Source organism: Amphiura filiformis, chromosome 13 (genome assembly GCF_039555335.1).
Source record: "Amphiura filiformis chromosome 13, Afil_fr2py, whole genome shotgun sequence".
In the NCBI taxonomy this organism is placed as follows: Eukaryota; Metazoa; Echinodermata; class Ophiuroidea; order Amphilepidida; family Amphiuridae; genus Amphiura; species Amphiura filiformis.
In genome coordinates, this window is record NC_092640.1 from 65,791,129 (window position 1) to 65,816,184 (window position 25,056).

The following is a 25,056-nucleotide window of genomic DNA, read 5'->3' on the forward strand; positions in this document are numbered from 1 at the left end:
TCAAGCGTCCTAACAAAGAAAAGTTGCGATTTCCATACGCCGTGATATATCGATCGTCTTATTATTCAAAGTCACTCTCCTGTAACGAAGCGAGGTCGTTTATGTACCCAGTATTGAAGATTCAGCACGTACGACATGAATGCGTGTACTACACAGAAAAAACACAACAAGTGTACGTCAAACACGATATTAAAGACTGTCAATGATATTGAACATATATACAAAGCAGAGACTACAAATATGGTCGATTTTGTTTGTAAGAAATCATTATAATATAAAGCAAAAGTGAGGTGTGAAATTTTTACTTCATTCATATATGTGGTTTATATGCCAAAATTGTCCAATGAAATGTGTGCAAGAAGGGTCGAATAAAAAAGAGGTTGCGATTTACATCTTTGATACACACGTACACTTGTACGCCCAGAAGATGTAAAATTTGGTGCAACTTGACTATTTTTCCTCACAAAAAGTACAGTTTGGTAATTATATCACATGATATTGGGTCAACTTGTTTTATTCGATTTTTTCCAGCGATGTTGGAATTTTGTATAGTATGTAATATTATATTGTTTCAAATATAAATGAGATATCATTATAAAATTTAAGATTATTGATCGTTTGGTGGAGCATTTAAACAAAATATTTGTACAGAAAATATGCGACCAGATCTGGAGAATCAGGCTAAAGTCGGCAATGAAACAGAAATATAGGCAAAAAGTGGGGAGAAAAATACACAAAAAGGGACATATAAAAGGTTCATAATTTTGCAACCAAGTACTTAAGAGACTAGTAGTTAGGTCAAAAACCTCAACGACACTTTTTCGGATATGTCGAGTACAAGGATTCCGATTCTGACGTTAGTTTGACATTACGGCATCATTTTCACCCAGAAATCCAAGATGGTGGCCGGCACCATCTTTAAAAATTTAGTTTTGAACCAGAGGACCTAAAATCGTGTACAAAGACACTTTTTTGGATAAGTCGACCACGAGGATTTCAAATTTGACATTACTTTGACATTACGACCTCATTTTTTACCCAGAAATCCAAGATGGTGGCCGCCGGCGTCATCTTGAAAAAATAAGTTTTGAACCAGAGTACCTAAAATCGTGTACAAAGACACTTTTTCGGGTAAGTCGACCCCCAGAAATCCGAATCTGACATTAATTTGACGTTATAACATAATTTTTGCATAATCCAAGATGGCCCCCATTTGGTAGAGCGTAAATGTGATTTTTGAATGAGAGCAGAAGTATAAGTGTGTCATTTCCGCCTTATCTGGGGTTCATGTCCCTTATATGGGGTTTAAACTGCCTTATCTTGGGTTTACATCCCTTATCTAGGGATAAGGCACCTTATCTGTGGTTTAGACGGCCTTATCCTGGGTTTACGTTCCTTACCTGTGGCTAAGATGCCTTAACCTTAGCATATCGTATTCTAAACCCAGATAAGGCGTCTAAACCCCAGATAATGCGCCGTAACCCCAGATAAGGGACGTAGACCCCGATAAAGCAGTCCAAACCCCAAATAAGGCGCCTTAACCCTAAATAAGGAACATAAACCCCAGATAAGGCATCTAAACCCCACATAAGGTGCCTTAATTCTAGATAACGGTCGTTAACCCCATATAAGGGTCGTAAACCTCAGATAAGGCATCTAAACCCAAGATAAGGCGCCTTAACCCCAGATAAGGGTCGTAAACCTCAGATATGGCAGTCTAAACCCCAGATAAGGCGCCGTAACCCCAGATAAGGGACGTACACCTCAGATAAAGCAGTCACAACCCCAAATAAGGCGCCTTAACCCTAAATAAGGAACATAAACCTAAGATAAGAGAAGTAAACCCCAGACATGGCAGTCTAAACCCCAGATAAGGCGCCTTAACCCCAGATAAGGAACGTAAACCCCAGATAAGGCATCTTAACCCCAGATAAGGCGCCTTAACTTCAGATGAAGGACGTAAACCTAGGATAACACAGTCTAAACCCCAGATAAGGCATCTAGACCCCATATAAGGCGCCTTAACCCCAGCTAAGAGACGTAAGCCCAGATAAGGCAGTCTAACCCCAAGAGAAGGCACCTTCCATCAGATAAGGAGCGTAAATCCCAGATAAGGCAACTTAACCCCAGATAAGGTTCCATATCCATTACTATTTTATAATTAGCCAAAAAAGGGGAGTTAATTCATGATCCTAGGTGCTCCCATTCAAAAATTACATTTACGCTCTACCAAATGGGGCCATCTTGGATTTCTGGGCAAAAATTATGTTATAACGTCCAATCAGGGATCTATACGAAGGGATAAGCATCCTAGGTTACATAACCAAACCGGAAGATGTAACCTAGGTCTAGACAATAGGCGCCATATTGCAGGAGGGTTAGAGTTCATAGAGGAAGCGTTAAAGGTTAGTAGATTTAGGTCACCCAGGCACATCACTAATGTGTTTCACGAGTTGTAATACCGACAGGTAAAAACATTGATTTCTTAAAATTCTCCTGATTTTAATTACTAAATATAAGTATAGTACTTAACAAACCATTCTTTGGTGAATCTATGCAATATGACGGTAATTTTTGAAATATCTATGAATCAATCTTAAACATCTTCATGATAATATTTTTTTGCGCATTGTCAAAGCATGCTCTTACGCTATCCACAGACTATCCGGTGGAAATTTCAAAGCAACGATCATGCGTTAATATTTACAAAATGGCGAATGATGTATCCTAGGGCGAACAATAGCGTGACGTAGTTTCCGTCATTGTTCCTATGCACTTTCACCCTCCTGGTCCAATTAATGTGAGATTCGGATTTCTTGGGGTCGACTTACCCGAAAAAGTGTCTTTGAACACCATTTTAGGTACTCTGGTTCCAAACTTATTTTTTCAAGAAGGCGCCGGCGGCCGCCATCTTGGATTTCTGGGTAAAAATGAGGTCGTAATGTCAAAGTAATGTCAGATTCGAAATCCTTGTGGTCGACTTATCCAAAGAAAGTGTCTTTGTACACGATTTTAGGTCCTCTGGTTCAAATCTAAATTTTTCAAGATGGTGCCGGCCCCATCTTGGATTTCTTAATGAACATGATGTCAAACTAATGTCAGAATCGGAATCCTTGTACTCGACATATCCGAAAAAGTGACTTTGTGCATGATTATAGGTGCTCTGGTTCAAAACTTAAATTTTCAAAATGGTGGCGGCGGCCATTTTGGACTTTGGCCTCTAGCGAAAAATGCCGGGATTTTCGTGAGGGACATGGGGGATATTTTTTTTTCTAAATGGTCCATAGACCTTACTAGCCAGAGAGTGGTCACCAAATTGAGGTTTTTGACCTAACTACAGGGGATTCAACATCAATAAATACAAGAAAGTTAGTAATGGTAGTAATTTTCAAAATTTCCACCTTTAACCTGAGCGGGTCAGGTCGAGTCACATATATAATAATAATTCCTTTTTATTGCTTTTATCCCATTGTGTGCCTTATGTATACCGGTACATCAAAATATTAGTTAATTCTTTAAGCAAATAACGTCGTGTTTTAGATGTGCTGAAATACGTATTTGCAAAGAGCTACAAGAGCAGCCCAATTTTCTTCACCGCTAGGTTGAATTTCAGTTGGTGGCGCAATAAATCCATACCCGCCTTCACCATTTTCATCTCCTTGATCTCGCCCTTCTACACCGTATGCGAATTTAACGTTCTGTACTTCATACATGTAATCACAGCTATCACCAGTTACTGGATCTAAAATAACAAATAAAATAATTTTTCGGTAACGACATATTTCTTAAAGTGTTTGGCCTTCTTCTTCCTCCTCCTCCTTCTCCCTCTATTTTCTTCTTCTTTTCATTCGTCTAGTTTTCCAACCTATGCCTCCCTCTCAATACTCAGTGGTAGCTCAAAGAGAAGCATAGTGGACACGTTAACGCTTACATTTTGTTCCCAGCTTCACCCAGCCAGAACCAATACTCATCCAACATCCCGCATTTTAGAAAATAAAAGCCCAATTTGCTACCCCATTACCTGCTCCCCAGACAAAAATCATGATACTGCCCTCCAAACCTTTGCTTCATAACCACTGACGTTACATGTAAAATTAATGTCCATTGGGCTATTCCATCTGAAATCCACACTTCCCCTGTGGAAGATTTTGAAAATATGTTCCCCAGAGGGAGTATGAATTTCAAATAGAATTAGCACATTAAGCAGCTCCATTTGAAACTCACACAACTTAAGTGAAATATTCAGGGCGAAGCTTTCTCAGAGGGTGTGTGAAATTCAAATGGAGCTGCCTTTATAAAGCTAATTCCATTTAAAATTCATACTGCCTCTGTGGAACATATTTCCAAAATCTTCCACAGGGGTAGTGTGGATTTTAAATGGAATAGCCCATTAAAAGGACAGCTCCATCATAGAAGTTCGCAATCAAAGTGGCACAAAATGCTTATTAAGCCAGTATAATTATAATAATACAATACAAAAGTTTTCGAGAGGGGGCTATAGGCACGTTATGTATTGTATATCACTGGTATGTATGGTATTTAAATAAAAAATATTAATCTTAAACAGGTGTCATAAAAAAGTTCTAAACTTACAAATAGTTGTCATAAGATCGCCTACGTCGTAAAAAGTTCCATGTACTCTTTTCAATGCTTTAACTGCTCTTTCTGCACCACCTTGCTAAATAATGGTAAGAATGGTGATGAAATAACATTAGAAACTATTGCTTAGCCTGAGTGTGTTTACCCTATAGACTAATGCAGATAATTCACCAAGAGTCCAAGAGCTTTGTATGCTGTAAATTCTCGCATATACAGGTTTCTAATAATCACGCCAGACCGTAAAAATAGGCGATGTGCATATAATTAAAGACAGAGATAAAAGAATTTATCGCGTCTGATGTCACTGTTAATTACGATCCTTGATTGGTTTACACAGGTTAATAGCGCGTAAAAGGAAGACCAATCTATCTGGTGCTGATCGGAGAAAAGGGATATCAACAAATGGCGAAAAATTACGTACTTTTACAAGGCAAAAATCAGCTTTTCTAGGCATTGTGGACATGGTGCATTCGCCAAAAAAAAAGTTTCCTACTATAAAGACCTAACTTTTGAGATGGTTTGCATGTTTCAAAGTGCAAAATTAACAATAATGCGCCCGGTTAAAAATCCGCGTTCAGCAAGTCATCATCACGACACTTGTAAACAAGCCGTGCTCGAGTATGATGATGTCAGACGCGATAAATTCTTTTTATCTCTGTCTTTAATTATAGCAAGTTCTTCTGTCGCACTTCATGGAAAGATCGGCCCTCATTATCGGGCGATGCTGGCACTTTGGTTGTTTATAATTGTGGCTAGTCTGGATCTCTTTAGTCCATTAATTACCCCTCTAAGATCTCCGGATCCGTAACATAAGAAGCGTTTCGTGCAACGAATACCGTGCGTTTCGTGTTGGCATTGTACGCGTGTTAGTAGCCTATCGAGGTGTGTAAGTTTTAATACATTTTGGAGAAATACAAAGAACTCCTAACGAGCACGGTGACGCTATATTTTATTTGTCTGATCTAATTGCGCAACTTATATTTAAAAAAATAAAATACACCCGTTTTATCTAACGAATTTCATAGAGTGACCCCTTACTATTTTGTGGTTCATGATTTGTGGTCCGTATCGATGAAATCGACTTTGAGCAAAATATCCTCAGTAGGAAGTAGTTAAATTGAAATATCGTAACGATGCACAGTTTAATCTCGGCTTGAGAAACATTTACGTAACATTTGACTTGCCGGTTTCAACAGTTCGTATCTCTTCCCCGTTTGGGATAACTCCTGGGGGATAACTATACCTACCAGCAATACTCGATCCTTGTTACGGCCGGACACACCATTACCACCCACACCAACACCGGGTTTCCGCGGCAGGGCACGGGACGTTCTTTGTTCGTCCCATGTTTTATAGCCAAACGGGAACAGCCAACGTTGGCTGTAAGTATGGTAGTCAATGTACATAGCCACATTTCCACCGTGCTTATTATTCGTGCCGCCGCCGAGACTGATCACAAAATCACGAAGTGCTGCAACTTCAACCTCGGAAAACGGCTCTAAACCTCGGTACGTATCGCTACAAGGGATGGCACTAGACCCACCTACATCTGTTGCAAATTAATTTAAAGAAATTATTGATAAAATACAAATACGCAGCCAAAAATCAGTGGCGTAACTAGGGGGCGGGGGTTGGCAACGTACTCCGGGCGCCACCCTTAGGGGAGCGCCAAATTGATCAATTCAGCATCGATTCTGCGCCCCTCCAAGCGATGAAAGTCAAAATTTTGCGCATTTCAGCACAAAATCAATATTCAACTTCTCGCAACCACAATTAATCACCACTGCCCGCGTCTAAGATATTCTCGGGTGGGGTAGGGGCGCCAATATTATTTCTTGCCCCGGGCGCTGCCAACCCTAGTTACGCCACTGCCAAAAATGGGTATAAATAAGCTGGTATACAAGTATGCCTCCTATGAGATTTAAAAAGCCAATAAATAAAGTTGAACATTTGATGGACCTATGGATCTATTATTATAATCATTGGATTTGTTTCATAAACAGTCGTGAACAATATATTGGGTTTTGTTCAACGATATCATATTATTGCTGCGATCCTGTGGTTTCGTACAACAGTAAGCGATGATTAAAAACGCACGAAGGAGCGTACAATCGCATCGCGTTAACTAAAGGGAGAAACTCGTGCTCGAGCGATCGTTGTGTTGCACTAGATAAATGAAATGCAACAATTTGGACAAAGGGAGAGTGAAGATAATGCAAGCAAGAAAGAAAAAAGTAAACCCTTTCAATGTGTGTGGGTATTGCTTATTTCTTTGAAAGTGTTTCTTCTTTGCGAACATATTGTTCAATCTTCGAGCATACATGATTATTATTGCGGCCGCCAGCACAAGTAGCACATCGCCAATGTGCCTGACTGGTGCACAAAAAGTACCTACATAACACCAATGCTGCTACTGCACAGCAACCATCAGCAGTAGGACTGCACAGGTACTACACTTGTACTATACTGGTACTACACATTCCCTGCAAAGTATCTTGGCGGCGGTGTATTTGTGCCTCCGATAGGAATCTTATAGTATACAAATACTATATGGTTTGAAGGGAAATAGGGGAAATTATTTATCCCGAGGCACTTGGTGGTAGGTCGGTAGGCAGTACCGAGGTAAAAATAGTGACCCTGTTTCCCTGAAAATATCACGTAGTATTTATTTTATTACACCTAATATACATATATGAGAGAATAAAACTAATTCATAACATTTAATAAGAAAATAGGCGCTAGGCGTTAGCCAATTTACGGTGGGCCTATCACCTGTTTTAATTTGAAGTTAAGCTTCAGATTCGAGAGCTCCTCTAGGCTCTGCACACATGATTCCCTTCTCCCGCAATATGCCTACGTCTTGAACAGCTTTGCGGCTTTACGAATCATAAATTTGGTGTTTCGAAATCGAGCATCATAGTTCAAGTGCAAAATTAGATCTGCAATATCTGCTTCGGACAACAAAGCACACCATATAGAATGCCTTCGCGGATCAAAAAACACGCTAACGATAGAGCGTACGAACTTTTGTCTCTAAGGATGATGATATCGTGAATAGAGGGGAAAACTGTTGTCCGGTAATATAGGTCATATCAATTTATAATGAAAGACAGAGATAAAAAGAATTTATCGCGTCTGATGTCACTGTCAATTACGATCCTTGATTGGTTTACACAGGTTAATAGCGCGTAAAAGGAAGGCCGATTTATCTGGTGCCGATCGGAGAAAAGGAATAGCAGAAAATGGCGAAAAATTACGTACTTTTACAAGGCAAAAAACAACTTTTCTAGGCATTGTTGACATGGTGCCTTCGCGAAAGAAAGTTTCCTACTATAAAGACCTAACCTTTGAGATGGTTTATATGCTTAAAGGTGCGAAATTAACAATAAGGCGCCCGGTTAAACCGCCGCGTTCAGCAAGTCATCATCACGACACTTGTAAACAAACCGTGTTCGAATTAGATTGACAGACGCGATAAATTATTTTTATCTTTGTCTTTCATTATACTTGGGTTATGTCTTGTTGCGAATGATCAATGAATTGGTATGAAGTGTAATAACGTAGTTTACCTTTCGAATCATCCCAATCAATGTCAAAGTTCCTGTTTGGGTCCACTCCTATACAATACGTGAAATTATAGTGTGAACGAGTCGTCCGCCACATTCTGTTCTGTAATGCAATAATAGACCAATCAAATTAAGGAATCACACACCACTAATTGCAACAGAAATCATTCAATTACCATTAATTTACGAAAATTATATTAACCCTAACAGTAACACCCATAGATACCACAAAATACCACGATTAAATCCACTGCGTAAGGTTTTCTCCAAATTCATTTCATTAACTTAGTATATCTCCAAAAGGTGCTGGATTCTCTATACTTGAAGACATTTTTCCAACCCCACCCCCATGTCAAAAAGAAATCTACGTCATTGCTGAGTGATAACAGTCCTTCATCAGACTACTGAATTTCTTTTAATTAGTTACGTATTTTGAAAACATACATTTCTTACATTAGTCCATGTGTATGCATAGCCATCTACGTTCAACACAGGAATTATATAAAAATCGAACTTGTCGAGCATTTCAGTCGCTTCGGGACCTCCTTCGCCAAGCTGTAAATTTGATGAACATGAAATAATAAGAGCAAAACTCGAGCAAAAAATCAAGATAAAATTTTTGAAAATTCCAGGTACATCGTGAAAACAACATAAACAAATTTTCCAAACCAGAAATAAATTCCCAAAGGGATAAAATTCAAACATTGTAATCAGACTTGGTAGATATTAGACTGCTCTGCATTCCTTTTTTGATAAACAATTCATACCTTTACATGCATAACACATAACATGTCCCCAGTGACTGCACTGCCCAGAGAATTTTTCTCATGGATACCTGAGCTGTTGTATCAGAACAGGATTGGTAGATTTTCCATAGGGATTAGGAGATGATAAATTAAAATGTTCTACTACAGTAGACTAGGTTAAATCCTGAAATAATTCACCCCCCAATAAAACGGTAACCTAAACGATAACCTAAATGTTCATTAAATGTAAAGCGTATAGATAAGTAAGTAGAGTACTGCTAAATAATTGAATAAATAAAAAAAAGAGAAAATACGAAATAGCTCAAGATTAAATTATTAGTTTCCCCGACCAAATATCACGCGTCGTATGCGTAGTATGAGGAATTGCGGCTATTGTAGAATTGTCAGTTGTTTGAATTTTGGACATCGTATTTCTATCCTTGTAAGTATCATAGTCATAATGTGTTAAATATACCTTTTTTGCTAAGTAGATAACAGTAGCTGGTGATAGCCATTCACGAGCATGCATACCTCCTTGCATTACTACGGCTTTCTTTGATCCTCCCTGTGAAATCTTATAATGAAAAATTATTCAAATATATTTTATAAATAAGAAGAAATGGTTACCGGAATATACCAGGTTAATGGTAGCCTGAATCTTTCGTATTTTATATTATGCTTGTCATTAAACGTTGATTGACCGAGGGCGCAGATTACAATCCTCTTCAACATGTATTTATGCACCTATAGACGAATCCATTTTCACGCATTCATACACCTCAATGGCCGCCATAGCTGGGTCCCCCTTTAGGTCTATCCCACCTAAAATGTGAAATGATGTGGCCTTGGCGGGGATATTAAACTGCATTTCATCACCCGTGTTACACTAGATAAAAGAATGATGAAAGTTTACAATACAATACAATTCAACATCGATTTTTAAGCGGATTTAATCCACCCAATTGGGCAGTAACAACACCAATTTGGTGCAAATTCTGACCACCACTTGGCTCGTTGGATTCATCTATACACCAATCCAACTACGCCATTACTGCGGTGTCCCAAGGTCGGGGGTTCCATCGATTACTTGTTAATGTGCTATACAGATTATTGTACACAGCAGTGATTTTCAATACACGATCATGAATTGATTGAACACATTATATCTCCCGCACCGGTACATCCGTGGTTCCGTCAATAGAGGGCCAAATACAGTAAACGCTTCTCGGATTGGTGTATACCACTATTTTGGTGTGAAGCCCAACTCCTTCCCTAACCTCCCAAACCTCCTTTGTCCTCACCAGCCTTACTGCATCCAAAACCACTTTCAGTTCTAATAAATCATAAGATTATTACCTTCAGGTATTTTATAGACCTGCCTTCAAAGGAACTACCCAGAGATCCTTCAGTTACAGTAGCGTATTCTGTGGCTGTATCGGTTACCCAACGATTAATCTACAAATCAATTGCAAGCTTAAAGTTATTACGCAATTCTATTACAGATGTTACAGATAGACTATTCAATTTGTCATTCATTTATCCAATCAATCGATCAATCAAGAGAGAGAGAGTCAATTCGTGTTCACACGGTCGGACATTACATACTGCAGTTACTGTCCGTTTTCCTATACACAATACACAGTGCTCTTACCATTGACGCGTAACCTCTACAAATAGTGTATGTTAGAAGTATGGGTAATTGCCTAGTTAACGTGTGAAAAATAACCGGCCAATATTAAAAGTACTCTTCTAAAATTCTAGAAAATATAGTTTTGTAACATGTCCTAAATTTTTAGCTAATTTAGATGTTTGGAAATATTCGCACTTTGGTGTTTTAGTGTATGTTATAGGTAATAAACTACGCAAAAAAAGTTTCTTTATGGTTAGGATCTAGGAAACTTGCCCACTGTTAAAATCTAGCAACTACTTTTGTACGTTTGCTAAATAATCGCATGCGGGTGATTGTCCTGCGCATTTTGACACCTCAATCACTACCCTACGACACTCCTGAGAAAAGATATGAATGTTTAAGTAACACGAGGTCGAAAATTAAAATTGCAAAGAAGCCTATTCAATGGTTTTAGAGCTGATTCACTGATCAAAGACGGTTTCATTATTCACGCCTTTTCAATTTGAATTTAAAGCATGTTCCCTGATGCATGTTGGATAATTCGTTGCTTATTGTGCAGATGAATGATCAAAAACAAAGGCGTGTGGGTACTAAGACATTTACGTTTTGAGAGATGGGTTTGGAAAAGGGATTGAAAACAGGTCATGATTACAGCAGTTTGGAAAATACTGTATGTTCAATATTTTCCCAAAACAGAAGGAATTGAGACACTTGAGTGGCCCTCCGGAAGCCCTGATCTTAACTCCTTGGAGAACCTTTGGGATCAGCTCAAGAGACAAAAAGAAGATAAAGGCAAATACAACTCTGGTGGGATTGCGTCGCATCGTTATTAATGAATGGAACCGGATTGAGCAAGGTAACATTCGATGCCTCATTAGGAGCACGAGACGCCGCGTGGCTGCTGCAGTAAGGGAAGCCAACGGTGGACACACAAAGTACTGCAAGAAAAAGAGATTAATCTCAAGTGAAGTTGGAAGCCGCGGCAGTATGATGCCTGAAATGTGCTCAGCAAGTAAACAAAAAATGTTATCTGCATGGTTTTTTATTGTGTGTTCTTTTATGCTGAAAACTTGAATAGGCCTGTTTGCAATTTTTATTTTTCGACCTCGTGTTACTTAAACATTCATATCTTTTCTCAGGAGTGTCGTAGGGTAGTGATTGAGGTGTCAAAATGCGCGGGAAAATCACTCGCATGCGATTATTTAGCAAACGTACAAAATTAGTCGCTAGATTTTAATAGTGGGTAAATTTCCTAACCATAAAGAAACTTTTTTTTGCGTAGTGTAGTACATTGCCTAGTTAACGTCACTGTGTGAAAATAACCGGCCAATATTTAAAGTACACGTCTGAAATTCTAGAAAATATAGTTTGTAACATGTCCTAAATTTTAGCTAATTTAGGTGTTTGGAAATATTCGCACTTTGGTGTTTTAGGAAGGATATGTAAACGACAGATAACACCAAAAAATATGAAGAAATTATTTCCAAACCGTGTTACGGCCCAGAACCATTATGTTTCTCATTTTCAAGAATGTGGTTAACAATATGAACAGTATTGTCTCATTTCGTGAACAAAGGCCACACAGTAATTGTTACCTTGCGTTTGCTTTATAATCGTTCACCCAACTGAAACTATAATACCAGCTCATTGCTCATTGCACAGGTAAAGCAGAAACATGTGTGTGTGGGATTAACCAGAGAAGATCTGATGTAACATAGTTGAGCTGTTTTCAATGAGTGTTATCTTGGTTTAATATCTTTTAATGGGGTTTAAGTCCTGCAAAGGTCGTGGTTAATTCTATTGTAGACATGACTGCATCATGACAAGTGAGTTATTACCGGTAATAAGTGATTTACAACCGGTAATAGTAACTTATTACCGGGAATAAGTGACTTAAGTCCGACCGTGTGAACACGACTTCAGAGAGAGAGAGAGAGAGAGAGAGAGAGAGAGCATTTTTGTAGCCATGGTGTATTTATTACTCTGGTTATTAACACTGGTAACAAAAGTATGTATACAGGGTGTCCCAGAAAAAAATACCGAGTGAATAAAATTGAACGTAAGTCGAGAAATAGACATGAGAATCAAACAATTTAAAATGTAGCGCATAACCTATTTTATGGTGCATCACATACGAAATTTTATTTGATTCGGTTGACTGGTTGCGAAGAAATTAACGATTACATAGTGCGCGCATCAATGCAGTTCATTCCAAGTTTGATCAACAGGCGCTTTTTTTTCATACCCGCTCACCGCTTCCTAAAGTTTGTGTATCTGATTAAATTTAGTCCACATTATCTATTTTATAATCCGACGGTGTTACGTTATTCATGCTTTCATGCTGAAGATGAATAACAGTTTGTCCGAGAAAACTTTGATTTATGCAATTGAAAGCTTTGTAACTTCTTTAGGTTGTGCAAATATGTTATATTTTAACTTTCAAAAGAACACTTTAGCCAAGAATGACAATGATCAAATGCTTACAGCTTTACGTGTGATTTTTGATACCATGCAACATTAATATTGAAGTTTTAAAAGATTAAAAACTTTGCATTACAATTTCTTGGAAATATTCCAAAAACATTAATGTGTGTGAGAAATGTTTTAAGCCAGCTGGAATTCTTTATGCAATAAATCTTTATGCAACATTTTTATCAACATTAACGAAAAATATATTTACAAGTACCGAGCATCATCTTACATGCAAGCTTTCATTTTCAATATCGTGAAGGTTTTTAAATTTAAACAAAACCTAATTCAATGTTTTGCCAGAAACAGATTGTTTTAAAAAGAACGAAAAGGAGTTCACCGAACAAAATATGAAGCCCATTGACAGTTTTACCACCAGTGCGCATATGTTGAATAATCTTTTGTTCAAACTTGGAATGAAGTGAATTGACGCATGCGTTATGTAATCGCTCATTTCTTCGCAATCAGTCCCGTGCAATCAGTCAACCGATTCCAACAAAATTAGCGTATGAGATGCAGAATACGATGGGCTACATACTAATTTTTAGATGTTTGGATTCTGATGTCTATTTCTTGACTTACGTCCAAATTCATTTGCCCGGTATTTTTTTCTGGGACACCCTGTATTATAGGGGCAAGGAATCCAATAATTCACTGACATTTCATTGATTCAAGACAAGTGGTTCATTATATATGTTAAGAAATGAGGTACATTCTAGCGGTACCTCTTTTCTTATCATAAATAACGTACCGATTGTCTTGAGTCACTGAAAGTTCAGTGTAGTAACTAAATTCCTTGCCCCTAATATACATAGCTTTTGTTAGCAGTGTGTTGTTATTTTTTGAGAAAAATGCAAAAATAGTCACAAATTTATCAAGGGGTGTAGTACCACCTTAAGGTTGGGATTTGCGTTGATGGTAGGAATCAGTGACGTCAACTTTAATTTGTTGCATAAGTCTGTCAATACCTTCAATCAAAGCCGAGGGATCATGATTTCATTTATATTTGAGAATAAAACAAGAAAGAAAGAAAGAAAGAAAGAAAAAAGGAAGAAAGAAAGAAGGAGAGAAAGAAAGAAAGAAAAAAGAAAGAAAGAAAGAAAGAAAGAAAGAAAGAAAGAAAGAAAGAAAGAAAGAAAGAAAGAAAGAAAGAAAGAAAGAAAGAAAGAAAGAAAGAAAGAAAGAAAGAAAGAAAAAGGAAAGAAAGAAAGAAAGAAGGAATTAAAGAAAGAAAGAAAGAAAGAAAGAAAGAAAGAAAGAAAGAAAGAAAGAAAGAAAGAAAGAAAGAAAGAAAGAAAGAAAAAGAAAGAAAGAAAGAAAGAAAGAAAGAAAGAAAGAAAGAAAGAAAGAAAAAAAAGAAAGAAATAAAGAAAGAAAAAGAAAGAAAGAAAGAAAGAAAGAAAGAAAGAAAGAAAGAAAGAAAGAAAAGAAAGAAAGAAAGAAAGAAAGAAAGAAAGAAAGAAAGAAAGAAAGAAAGAAAGAAAGAAAGAAAGAAAGAAAGAAAGAAAGAAAGAAAGAAAGAAAGAAAGAAAGAAAGAAAGAAAGAAAGAAAGAAAGAAAAAAAACTTACACTTTCAATTGTGTTAAAATGGTAGTAATCAAATTCTGTTGATCTAACCATGCGCCTCTTTGGTGGTTCAATCATGGCTTGCACATCCTTAATAAATGTAACAATTTTAGTAACTCCTCCACGCATAAGCGAATGGATAATGTAATCCTTTGAATCCGGTGATACCATGATATCAACCGGTTTGTTCACAAATGTTGGATCCTTCCAGAAGTCAATCTGTTTAAAGAAAATAACGAGGAATTGTTGGGATTATAACTCGTACGCTGGTATTTATACCCAAATGACTTAAACTAATCGTTTATTTTGCGCTAATTTTAAGGATAAAATGTACACCTACTGCCTTATATTACCAGTTATCAGTCAGCTACCTGCACAACCGATTCTTTTGTTCTGCAAGGCTCACTCAGTCATTTAATGAGGCAATACAAACGATCGAAATTGGTGTTGAAATGAGCAAAATTTTGAGTTACACCTTTTCAGTGTAAAAATTTTTTCTCAGCCAAATGAAAAGCAATAATTTTCATTTTTTCAGTAAATGGCTGGAAAAACTATAATGCTTGATACTGATTTTTTTTTAAAATCCTGGTGTTAAACTTAGGCCTGAAATTCAGTCATTTAGTGTAAGATATTCGATTTTTATAGGCTTCAGCTCGGCCCGCGAGCTTTTTCTTGGATCAACCTTTTAGCTTTTCAAAGTAATATAGTTCGCTAATGAAGGATTTTCCCCAACTTTCTAAAGCACATCACCGTGAGCTATATATCATAGTTTTGTCAGAATTTCCGTTTTTATTTCACCATCTTTCACTGTCGGCTGAAAAAATTTCTAAATCAACACGTGAAATCTAAAGGCTAGTACTAGCATTTTGGATCGATATCCCTGGGTTTAATAGGAATACCGGCATGGCTATAGTGTTGCCAGAACTTCAATATAGCAAAGAAATTCCCAGACCTATAGCGCTCCTACTGATCATGTTTAACCAGAACACCCAATTGGGGATTTAATCGCTGGTCGGGCAATTTGCTTTCAATGAAAAATTAACCTGGATAACAACAAAGGAAATATCGACTATTTGTACTGGTTGCTCTCGAGATAAAAGTACTCACCATTGCCTACTTTTACTTAGTTTGACATTTTCGGAGCATAAATGGAAAAAGGGTAAAACAAAAACGGAAATTCTGACAAAACTATAACATATAGACCCACACGATGTGCTTTACAGAGGTGGGAAATATCTTTCTTTAGCAAACTATGTTAGTTTGAGACGCTAAAACATGAATTCCGTAAAAAGCTCGCAGGCGAATTCAAGGCCTATAAAAATCAAAAATATCACACTAAAAGACACAATTTGATGCTTAATTTTAACACCAGGATTTAAAAAAATGTATATTCAAGCACCAAGTTTTTAACTGACATTACTGAAGAAAAAAAAATATTGCTTTATATTTGACCGAGAAAATTAATTTCATAGCAAAAAGGTGTATCTCTGAATTGTGCTGATTTTTACATGTATCGATCGACTTTTAGCGCGACTAAGCATTTCTAAAGAATTGGTTGTCCAGGCGGCAGACTGTTATCGTATTCAGTTTGCTTCGACTATTAATATAAATACGCACGTGACCACCTCCGCGCCATAACAGCATGTAGACATGAATTCTGGAAGTGACCTTCGATGCAGTGGGTGATCTTTATGTATATTTGAATGCAAAGGCGGTAAGCGGCAGAATAATACCAAAAACGGCAGTCAATGGAATGAGGTTTTGGTCAAGCTTGCTGGTCTTGGTATGTCGTCCACCCATGAGTCACGTGCGTATATAAATACGTATTTATAAATATGTATTTATTTTTTCACTGGTAAAATTATGGACTTAAACTTGGTACTTTTGAATATTATGACGACGTGGCAGCATTACGTGGGGAAAATCTTGTACTTATTTTGGTACAACTGGACAAATACGATAGCAATTGGTTGGTAGCAAACATTACAACATATGACGTTTAAGACCCAATTTAGACTGTTGCCAAAACAGCTGTGTCGTCTTAAACCACTTTCACAAAGCGCCTAAACTGTGTTTCCAGATAATACACGTGATTATGTAGCACCATGATTTGGCAAAAACTGGCGCATGCGCGAGTATTCTAAGCACTTTCTGACATTTTATCGATGGGTGACGTTGGACTGGTACGTATATGACACTGTTGCTAATTTCTTCAGCCACAACTAACCATTTCTCCAAGGCTAGAGCTTTGCATATTGTGAAGAGTGCGGAGTTCGTTTTCATTTTCTGGAGTAATTCGTAACACCTGGTATCTGTGGAATAAACAAATAAGGTCAAGTTAGACAAATCCAAGATAATGCATATTTGTATCTAGTCTGGCTAATAAACTATGTCCGTCTCCAAAATTAGGTTAACAGTTTTTTAGGATGCGACAAATATATGGAATGTAAATTAAAGTTCAGTGGTGCGAGAGGTCCCGGGTTTAATTCCAAGAAGGGCCAATAAGAATATAATTCCGCTCTCCCCGTGGCTCATCTTGTAAATAAAATAAAAGACCTCATTACAGTCGGTTCCAATCAGGGTAATTAGCCCGATTGCTGGCTACACTTGCCTGTCCTGTACGAAGGCAAAGACCAGCTATCTATGGCGACCCCATTGCGCAGACACTCGTGCCCTGCCGAAATTTCGTCAGCTTTTTATCCTATATAGATTTCAGCTGTTAATGCCAAGATAAGCTTAAAACAATATTAATAATACGATACACAAATGATCATTATAACATTATATGTCTCTAAAAATGTTTATATTATTGAAAACTTTTCTCTACGTACTGGGATGTGATGACGTGACTTTTCCCATCTTGTGGCTGCCTGTAGTTTATTTTATATCCGAAATGAAGGTTAGTCGGAGCATAAACTAGCGGTGTTTGTCCTCAAATATTGAGACAAACAAAGCTGACACATAAGAACAATGGCATTATTTCGATAAAGGAGATCCCATTCTTTTAGAACACAAGGCAAGTAATGGTTACAGGTAAAAATCTAATAAGTCGTTGTGACGTCATTGAAATCACATCAGTGAACATAGTAACATTGATCTTAAAACACACCGGCTTTAAATCAGTTCTCGCTGCAATAGAATACATAACCCCAACATACCACACCCTCACTACTTTTATTTACTCGCAAATGAAGACGTACGTGATATCCACCGTCAAACGAGGACGTTGATTTACTGCAATTGTCAGCCTAACAGTGGACGTACAATCGACATACACACCTAACCCCTACAACTAACATACCAAACCCCACACTAATTTTATTTACTTGCAAATGAGGACGTATGTGATATCCACACCGTCAAACGTGGACGTTGATTTACTGCAATTTTCAGTCTAACCGTTGGCGTATCAGATGTTTTACTATCCAAGCAAGGGTTCTACTCTTATCCCAGAAAATTCGGCCATGGTTTTATTATCAGTTTTTGGAGAATTGCTTACACAGCATTGCCCATTCACTTACATGGTAATATCCCAAGAGTCCGAGTACAAACATTCACTCAGTAAAACATAAATTTGAGTTGATATTTTTGGCAAGGGGGTTTATTATTACCATTTCTATCCGAGCGATTTTGACATTCTACCGGCATTTTTTTTGTTGGTAATAGAGCTTGAAACCTTGAACATAAAATTTAAATTTTAACCATTAAAACATCAAACAATTCGTCGTCCGTATTCCATAGTGGCGTATAGTGGGGCGCCGCGAATAAACAACTTTTCGAGAAAATCGGGTTTGAAGAAATGCCAATTTAAAATCGAGTTGTGTAAATCAGACATTCATTATATTTTGTAAATGATGTGAAATTTCTGTAGTAAACTAAATAGATTTTATTGTTATATATTTTTCAAAAGAAATAAATACATACTTTTGCTGGCAAACTGACAATAAAACTATACGTCACTATGGAAAACGAACAAAACGCAATACCCTAACCTTTTCGTATTCCATAGTGGCGTATCGACCATACGCCACTTTTTATACACATTTTATAATTATGAAATATCGGCAAAAATGAAAAACATCGTATTCCATAGTGGCGTATAGGTCCGATACGCGTACGCCACTATGACATACGATGTTTTTCATTTTGCCGATATTTCATAATTATAAAATGTGTAAAAAAGTGGCGTATGGTCGATACGCCACTATGGAATACGAAAAATGTCACTTTGTAACTATACGCCACATTTAATTAATCAATTACTAATTAATTAGCTAATTATGACTGATGAGACTTAGAAAAATGAAAGAGAACATCATTAAAGACATATGTGCCAATTTTCAAAAAAATGACCAAAAATCACTATACGCCACTATGGAATACAGCCGACGAATTATAATATGATAGTCATTTCAACTCAATAAAACATTTACAACACAATCTATCAAATTTTGCTTGATAATTAGTACCCCTCTCTAATATTTTGTAAGATTTGAAACGTATTCCGGGAAATACAGCCGTTCCAGTTGCTGCATGGCACGACACTGGCTAACAGGTGTTATTCTGCATTATTGTATGACGTCATTCTAAAAAAACCATTGATACCTATTTGCCTCTTGGGGGCTTTGGCATGGAATGAACAGGAGACATTATTCTGTGAAAAATCTGTGACCAGTTGAAAAATTCGTGAAAATCTGTGTTAGATCACAGATTTCTCACGGATTATTCACACGATCACGGATTTTTGATGCTTTTTTGGCGCAGTATAGTAACAATTACTCATGTTGAATAAAACGGGAACCGAGCAACGAGTAAAATGGAAATCAATATTGATTAATGTTGACTCAATATGAGTACAATTTAATCAACATTGATTTCAAGTGACCCATTTTGTCGCTCTGTTCCTTTTTGAGTTGAGTAATATTATTGGAAGAAATTGCAGTATTTTCAAACCAGAACTGACATTCGACTATATACCAAGACCAGCAAGAGTGACCAAATCTTCATGCCTTTGACATGAATAGGAACCCTTTAGATAAATATCATAAAATTCAGGTATTAACTGAATTTGTTATACATATGTTATCCAAAACAACATTTTGAAATGAAAGTTATTAAATTAAACTTGTTTGTTTCGCTTACCACTTACCGTGAGCGCTTTCGAGGAACGGTGTTGCTAGCCTTGATGTTTTCTTAGAAACGGCTAGAAAACAACCTGATCAGGTGATATTTTGAAAGTATTTGCAGACGGAAAAAGATATTTATCCACAGTAACGTTTATACAAAAAATAGACAACTTTTTTTGCATTACTGCCTTTGCATTCAAATGTACAAGAAGACGACCCGCTGTGTCAAAGGTTGCTTCCAGACATCCTATATACAAGCTGTTTCTTTCTTTCTTTCTTTCTTTCTTTCTTTCTTTCTTTCTTTCTTTCTTTCTTTCTTTCTTTTTCTTTCTTTCTTTCTTTCTTTCTTTCTTTCTTTCTTTCTTTCTTTCTTTCTTTCTTTCTTTCTTTCTTTCTTTCTTTCTTTCTTTCTTTCTTTCTTTCTTTCTTTCTTTCTTTCTTTCTTTCTTTTTCTTTCTTTCTTTCTTTCTTTCTTCCTTCCTTTCTTCTTTATTTCCCTCGCCAAAAAGCAACTGGGGCGTTAGGGTTAATAAGCAATCACATCAACCGTTTGGAATTTTAGTACAGTGCTGTGGCGCGAACAGCTGTTGCTATCAGGCCGAGTATCCATATCAAGGAGGAGCTTTGGGATGATCAGGGCTGGACTTTATACATACACACCTCCACACGCCAATGGCATGTACTTTTAATGTCTGGCTTGTAATATTCTAAAAGCATTAGCCCGTCTGGCATGTGGCATTTTGACCTTCATAGTAATATCAATTCATCGTAGTAATGATAATATACGAAAACAAATGGCTAGGCCTACCAATCATTTTGATACAGCCTGTGTTACCATTATATTATTTAAAGGAGTATTTCGTGATCCTAGCATCCTCTTTTTATGACATTTTTCAGTAGATATCCACGAAAAAAGCTTATTCCCAAAATTTTAGTTGATTCCGATTTGCGTTTGCGAGTTATGCATGATTATGTGTATTAAACTGCTCCATAGACAATGTGTTGTAATTTCGTTCTGGTATACCAGACCGAAATTCAAATTTCACGATATCTTTGCTAAACGAATTAATCTGCAAGAAATATTTTGTACAGTATGTAGCCAGAGGTTTCCAGTGATATAAAAATCTCAATTTTTGTTGAGAAAAGTGGGGGATGATGCTGTGGATCACGAAATGCCCTTTTAAAATAACTTTCAACTGCTTCTACTTGCCATTTTCTGACTTTAATAATATGAACAATAATGATGAATGAACAAAGAGTACAACTCCACCTTCACTTATTTATAAAATCAAATATTGTTGTGAAATAATTAAATGCCCGCTCTAGTCAAAACAAGTCAATAGTTGCTTGTAATAGTTTAAGAAATATTACTAAAAGCTATAATAATATCTCGGACTCCTACACCCCTTGATAAATTTGTGACTATTTTTGCATTTTTAAAAGCAAAAATATGGATTAAAAAACTTTAAAATACAAAAGAAAATAGACATCACAACAAATAATAATAATAATAATAATAAAGACATTTATAAAGCGCTAGTATGCAAGAAAGCCTCTTAGCGCTGTTATACAAAGGATAAAAACATTATAAAAACACATGAGTGGAGTACACAAAGTATATAAACTACATTACAGACTTCAAAAGCTACCATTACAAACTTAAAAACTACTATTCCCCAAACACAAGTGACTGAAAATTCACAGGTTACAAAGCAATAATCTTGAGCAAAATTATAACTAAATAGTATGGTACAAACTTAAAAGTACTATTAACCAAAAAAACAAAAAAACAAAAAACACAACATTATAAAAGGTGACCGAAATATTCACATGTCACATAGCATTAAAAAAGGCAAGTTAACACAGTAATATTCTCTTCAAAGACAACAGATTAAAAGGCATACACATGAGCCATGCAAGTTCAAAAAGGAACATCAGTTGAAGTGCTGGTTAAACAGAAAAGTCTTCAGTGATTTTTTGAAATGGTTGATGGATTGGATGCTCCTAATTGCTTCCGGAAGCTCGTTCCATAATGATGGGGCAGTTGAGGCGAAAGATCGCGAGCCATATGTCACAGTCCTTGGAGTAGCTGGTATTTCGAGTAGTGTGAGATATGAAGAACGTAGGTTACGCTTCGGTTTGTGTCGTGAGATTAGTTCGCTTAAGTAAGTGGGAGCCATGTTGTGAAGACATTTGAAAGTTAGAAGGAGAGTTTTGTATTTGATCCGCTGACGGACGGGGAGCCAGTGTAGTTTGTAGAGGATTGGGGTTATGTGTTCGTTGCGCTTTACAAGACAGACAAGCCTAGCCGTGGCATTCTGTAGGCGTTGGAGACGTTGAATCAGTTTCTCAGGCAGTCCCAAGAGAAGGCTGTTGCAGCAGTCAATTCTGGATGTAATGAAAGCATGCGCGCACATCATAACTTTAGAACCAAATATATTAGACCGTTGGTGTTTTCAGTATATGATAGCCTAATGTTTGTACAAGGTAATAGTTACAGTAACTCAATTGTCAAAAATGCCTCATTTGGCCCCCATGGACCAGGGGCAAGGAATCCAGTTACTACACTGGAATTTATTTGACTTAAGGGATCCAAAATGAGCGTTTATTGCGTTTCGACAGTATTTTTTGTGGGACATGAGAGCACCTCAGACCTATCGAATTGCATTCTGAATACGAAGCATGTCTTTCTGATATCAAATAATTTTCATTTTTTTAAATCACAATATAATACAAATTTTATGACAAATTATAAAAATTTGATATTTTTCAAATTTTGATATATAACCGTCCTCGAAGTAAATTATATAAATCTAATGATATATTCTTAAAGTGTATGTAGCAGGGAGGAAAAGCCGACGGTCAATTGAAAATTTTGACCTTTCATATTGAAGATATGGATTTTTTTCCCAAAAGACCTAATTTTTTTTTGGTGTTTTGGGGAAAAAAATCCATATCTTCAATACGAAAGGTCAAAATTTTCAATTGATCGTCGGCTTTTCATCCCACCTACATACACTTTAAGTATAAATCATCAGATTTATAAAGTTTACTTCAAGTACTGTTAAATATCAAAAATATCAATTTTAATGATTTGCCATAAAATGTGTATTAAATTGCGAATTTCAAAAATCAAAATTATTTGATATCAGAATGACATTCTTCGTATTCAGAATGCAATTCGATATGTCTGATGTGCTCTAATGTCCCAAAATAAATACTGTCCAAACGTTCATACCCAGCCCTTAAGACAAGCGGTACGTTATTTATGATAAGAAAATAGGTACCGATAGAATGCACCTCATTTACATTATTATGAACCACTTGTCTTGAATCGCTGAAATATAAATAACTTTTTTTTACCGTTGTGCAGTTGATTTTTGAGAAAAATGCAAAATTAGTCACAGAATTTATCAGGGGGTGTATATAGTACCACCTTAAGCCATATAATTTGTTTTTATTTTTATGTAAATAAACTGGCTGTATTCAAGTAGACTTACCCATCATATCTTATCCTTTCTCCAACTCCCAATATTATGCAAAACGCAAACAAAAACCCGCGTATGGTCCACATCACTATAAACATTTTGAAGCAGAATTCCTCCGTGTGGTTAATTATTATTATTATTTGGATTAAATGCGGTCTCGTATCCCTATACAAAATTATGAGTTTCTAAACCAAATTCTCTTAACGGCGTTCCAATGCAAATTCATAGCCTTGAACTTTACCGGCCCATTATTGCCACCTGATTTTAGTAATTATGACGCATTTATGCCTAATGCGGATAGACATTAAAATTGAAACATAATATTATCGATATTTATTAGCCACAGGTTTTTTGATGTGATTATTTATTAATTTTTCTAACAAAACATTCTATTATGTTCAATTCTAGACCCGGATGCGTAATTTTTTTCTGCAACCATAATGGGCCGCAATACGATTACACATAACATATAACACGAGTTTATTACCATTATTATTACCTCTTACTTAATAAAATAAAAAGAAATTGCTAGAATTAAAATTCTACAACGGTTTACCTGGGGTTCGAACCCACAATCTATGGATCCATAGTCTAATGCCTACCCGACTGTGCTATGAGTCGTTGTGCCAGGAAGGTGTTTGTTTATCATACTTATTGATTACGAAATAAAGTGCATATACTATTAACACATAGTATTACTAGTATATTAGTACTTATAAATACGTATATAATCCTAACCCTAACCCTAATCCCTAACCCTAACCCTAACCCTAACCCTAAACCCTAACTCTTACCCTAACCCTAACCCTAACCCTAAACCCTAATCCTAATCCTAACCCTAAACCCTAACCCTAATCCTAACCCTAACCCTAATCCATATCCTTAACCCTAATCCTAACCCTAAGACCCTAACCCTGACAATAATGAACCTTGCCTCGGACTATGCGGTTAGTGATATATTGCGGCCCATTATGGTTGCAGAAAGGAATTAAGCGACCCGGACATTACCAACAGCTATCACTCACACTGATGCTATAGGATAAGCATCTCCTTTACACAAATGAAGTCACTCACATACTCAATGTGCAATCCACGTGTACCATATAGTGTATGAGTCAGACCCCTCAGATGGGGGGGGGGCACGGGAGGGGGCACAAAGCTGCACTTTAGGTATTTAACATCACACAAATGTGTGAGAGCAATTTAACCGGCCTCAGAAGCGTAACGAATATGATATAATAATAATATATAATACTAATTTCTCTGAGTGTATTCAAACTTAAACATGTTGTTAATTGGTATTCGCAAATGACCATACGGGAATGCTCCCCCGGAAAGACGGGCAGTTCCGAAAGACCGTTGAATATGTCAAAAACAGAGTGCTGAACAACCTCTGATTTTGATAATCTCAGTTCTGAAGGACCTCTAAAATGTTCATTCCTCACATTTTTTTTCACATGTTTTTCCAGGCGATTTTTAACCAGAAAGCCAAGAGAGAAAGACACTTGATTCCAGGCGATTAATTAAAGGCGATTCTTAACCAGAAAGCCAAGAAAGACCCTTGATTTTGACCTTTCGCAGCTTCGATAGACCCCTCTTACCAGTACGCTGTCAGCTTCGATCCCAAAGACAAATTCCGAGGAGCATAACCACTAATAAAATAATGATGGATGTGTCCCCTCCTCCCCCCTGGAATGCGCTAATGGTGCAGATAAACTGACGAGCAAGATTAATAACAAGGATTCTGGAGTAATAATATACCGTATAATGGCGCTATGGGCTCCCTTGACATAAATGGAATTTTAGGCACAACCTAAAAGTGCCCTCCCGTAAAATCCCCACCAGCAAAATAAGAACACGGAACC

General features: G+C 36.8%; 1 protein-coding gene across 1 annotated transcript; it reads right to left on the minus strand.

Annotated features, from left to right (window-relative positions):
* Window positions 1–3,536: 3,536 nt before the first annotated feature.
* On the minus strand, window positions 3,537–23,347 carry LOC140167849 (carboxypeptidase B-like). Its single transcript, XM_072191140.1, has 10 exons — window positions 23,204–23,347; window positions 16,805–16,889; window positions 14,581–14,796; window positions 10,268–10,366; window positions 9,387–9,485; window positions 8,619–8,720; window positions 8,169–8,268; window positions 5,847–6,148; window positions 4,594–4,678; window positions 3,537–3,742 (listed from the first exon to the last, which is right to left on the minus strand). Exons 1-10 carry the CDS (start codon window positions 23,287–23,289, stop codon window positions 3,537–3,539), a joined length of 1,380 nt encoding a protein of 459 aa, XP_072047241.1. The 5' UTR covers window positions 23,290–23,347.
* Window positions 23,348–25,056: the final 1,709 nt, after the last annotated feature.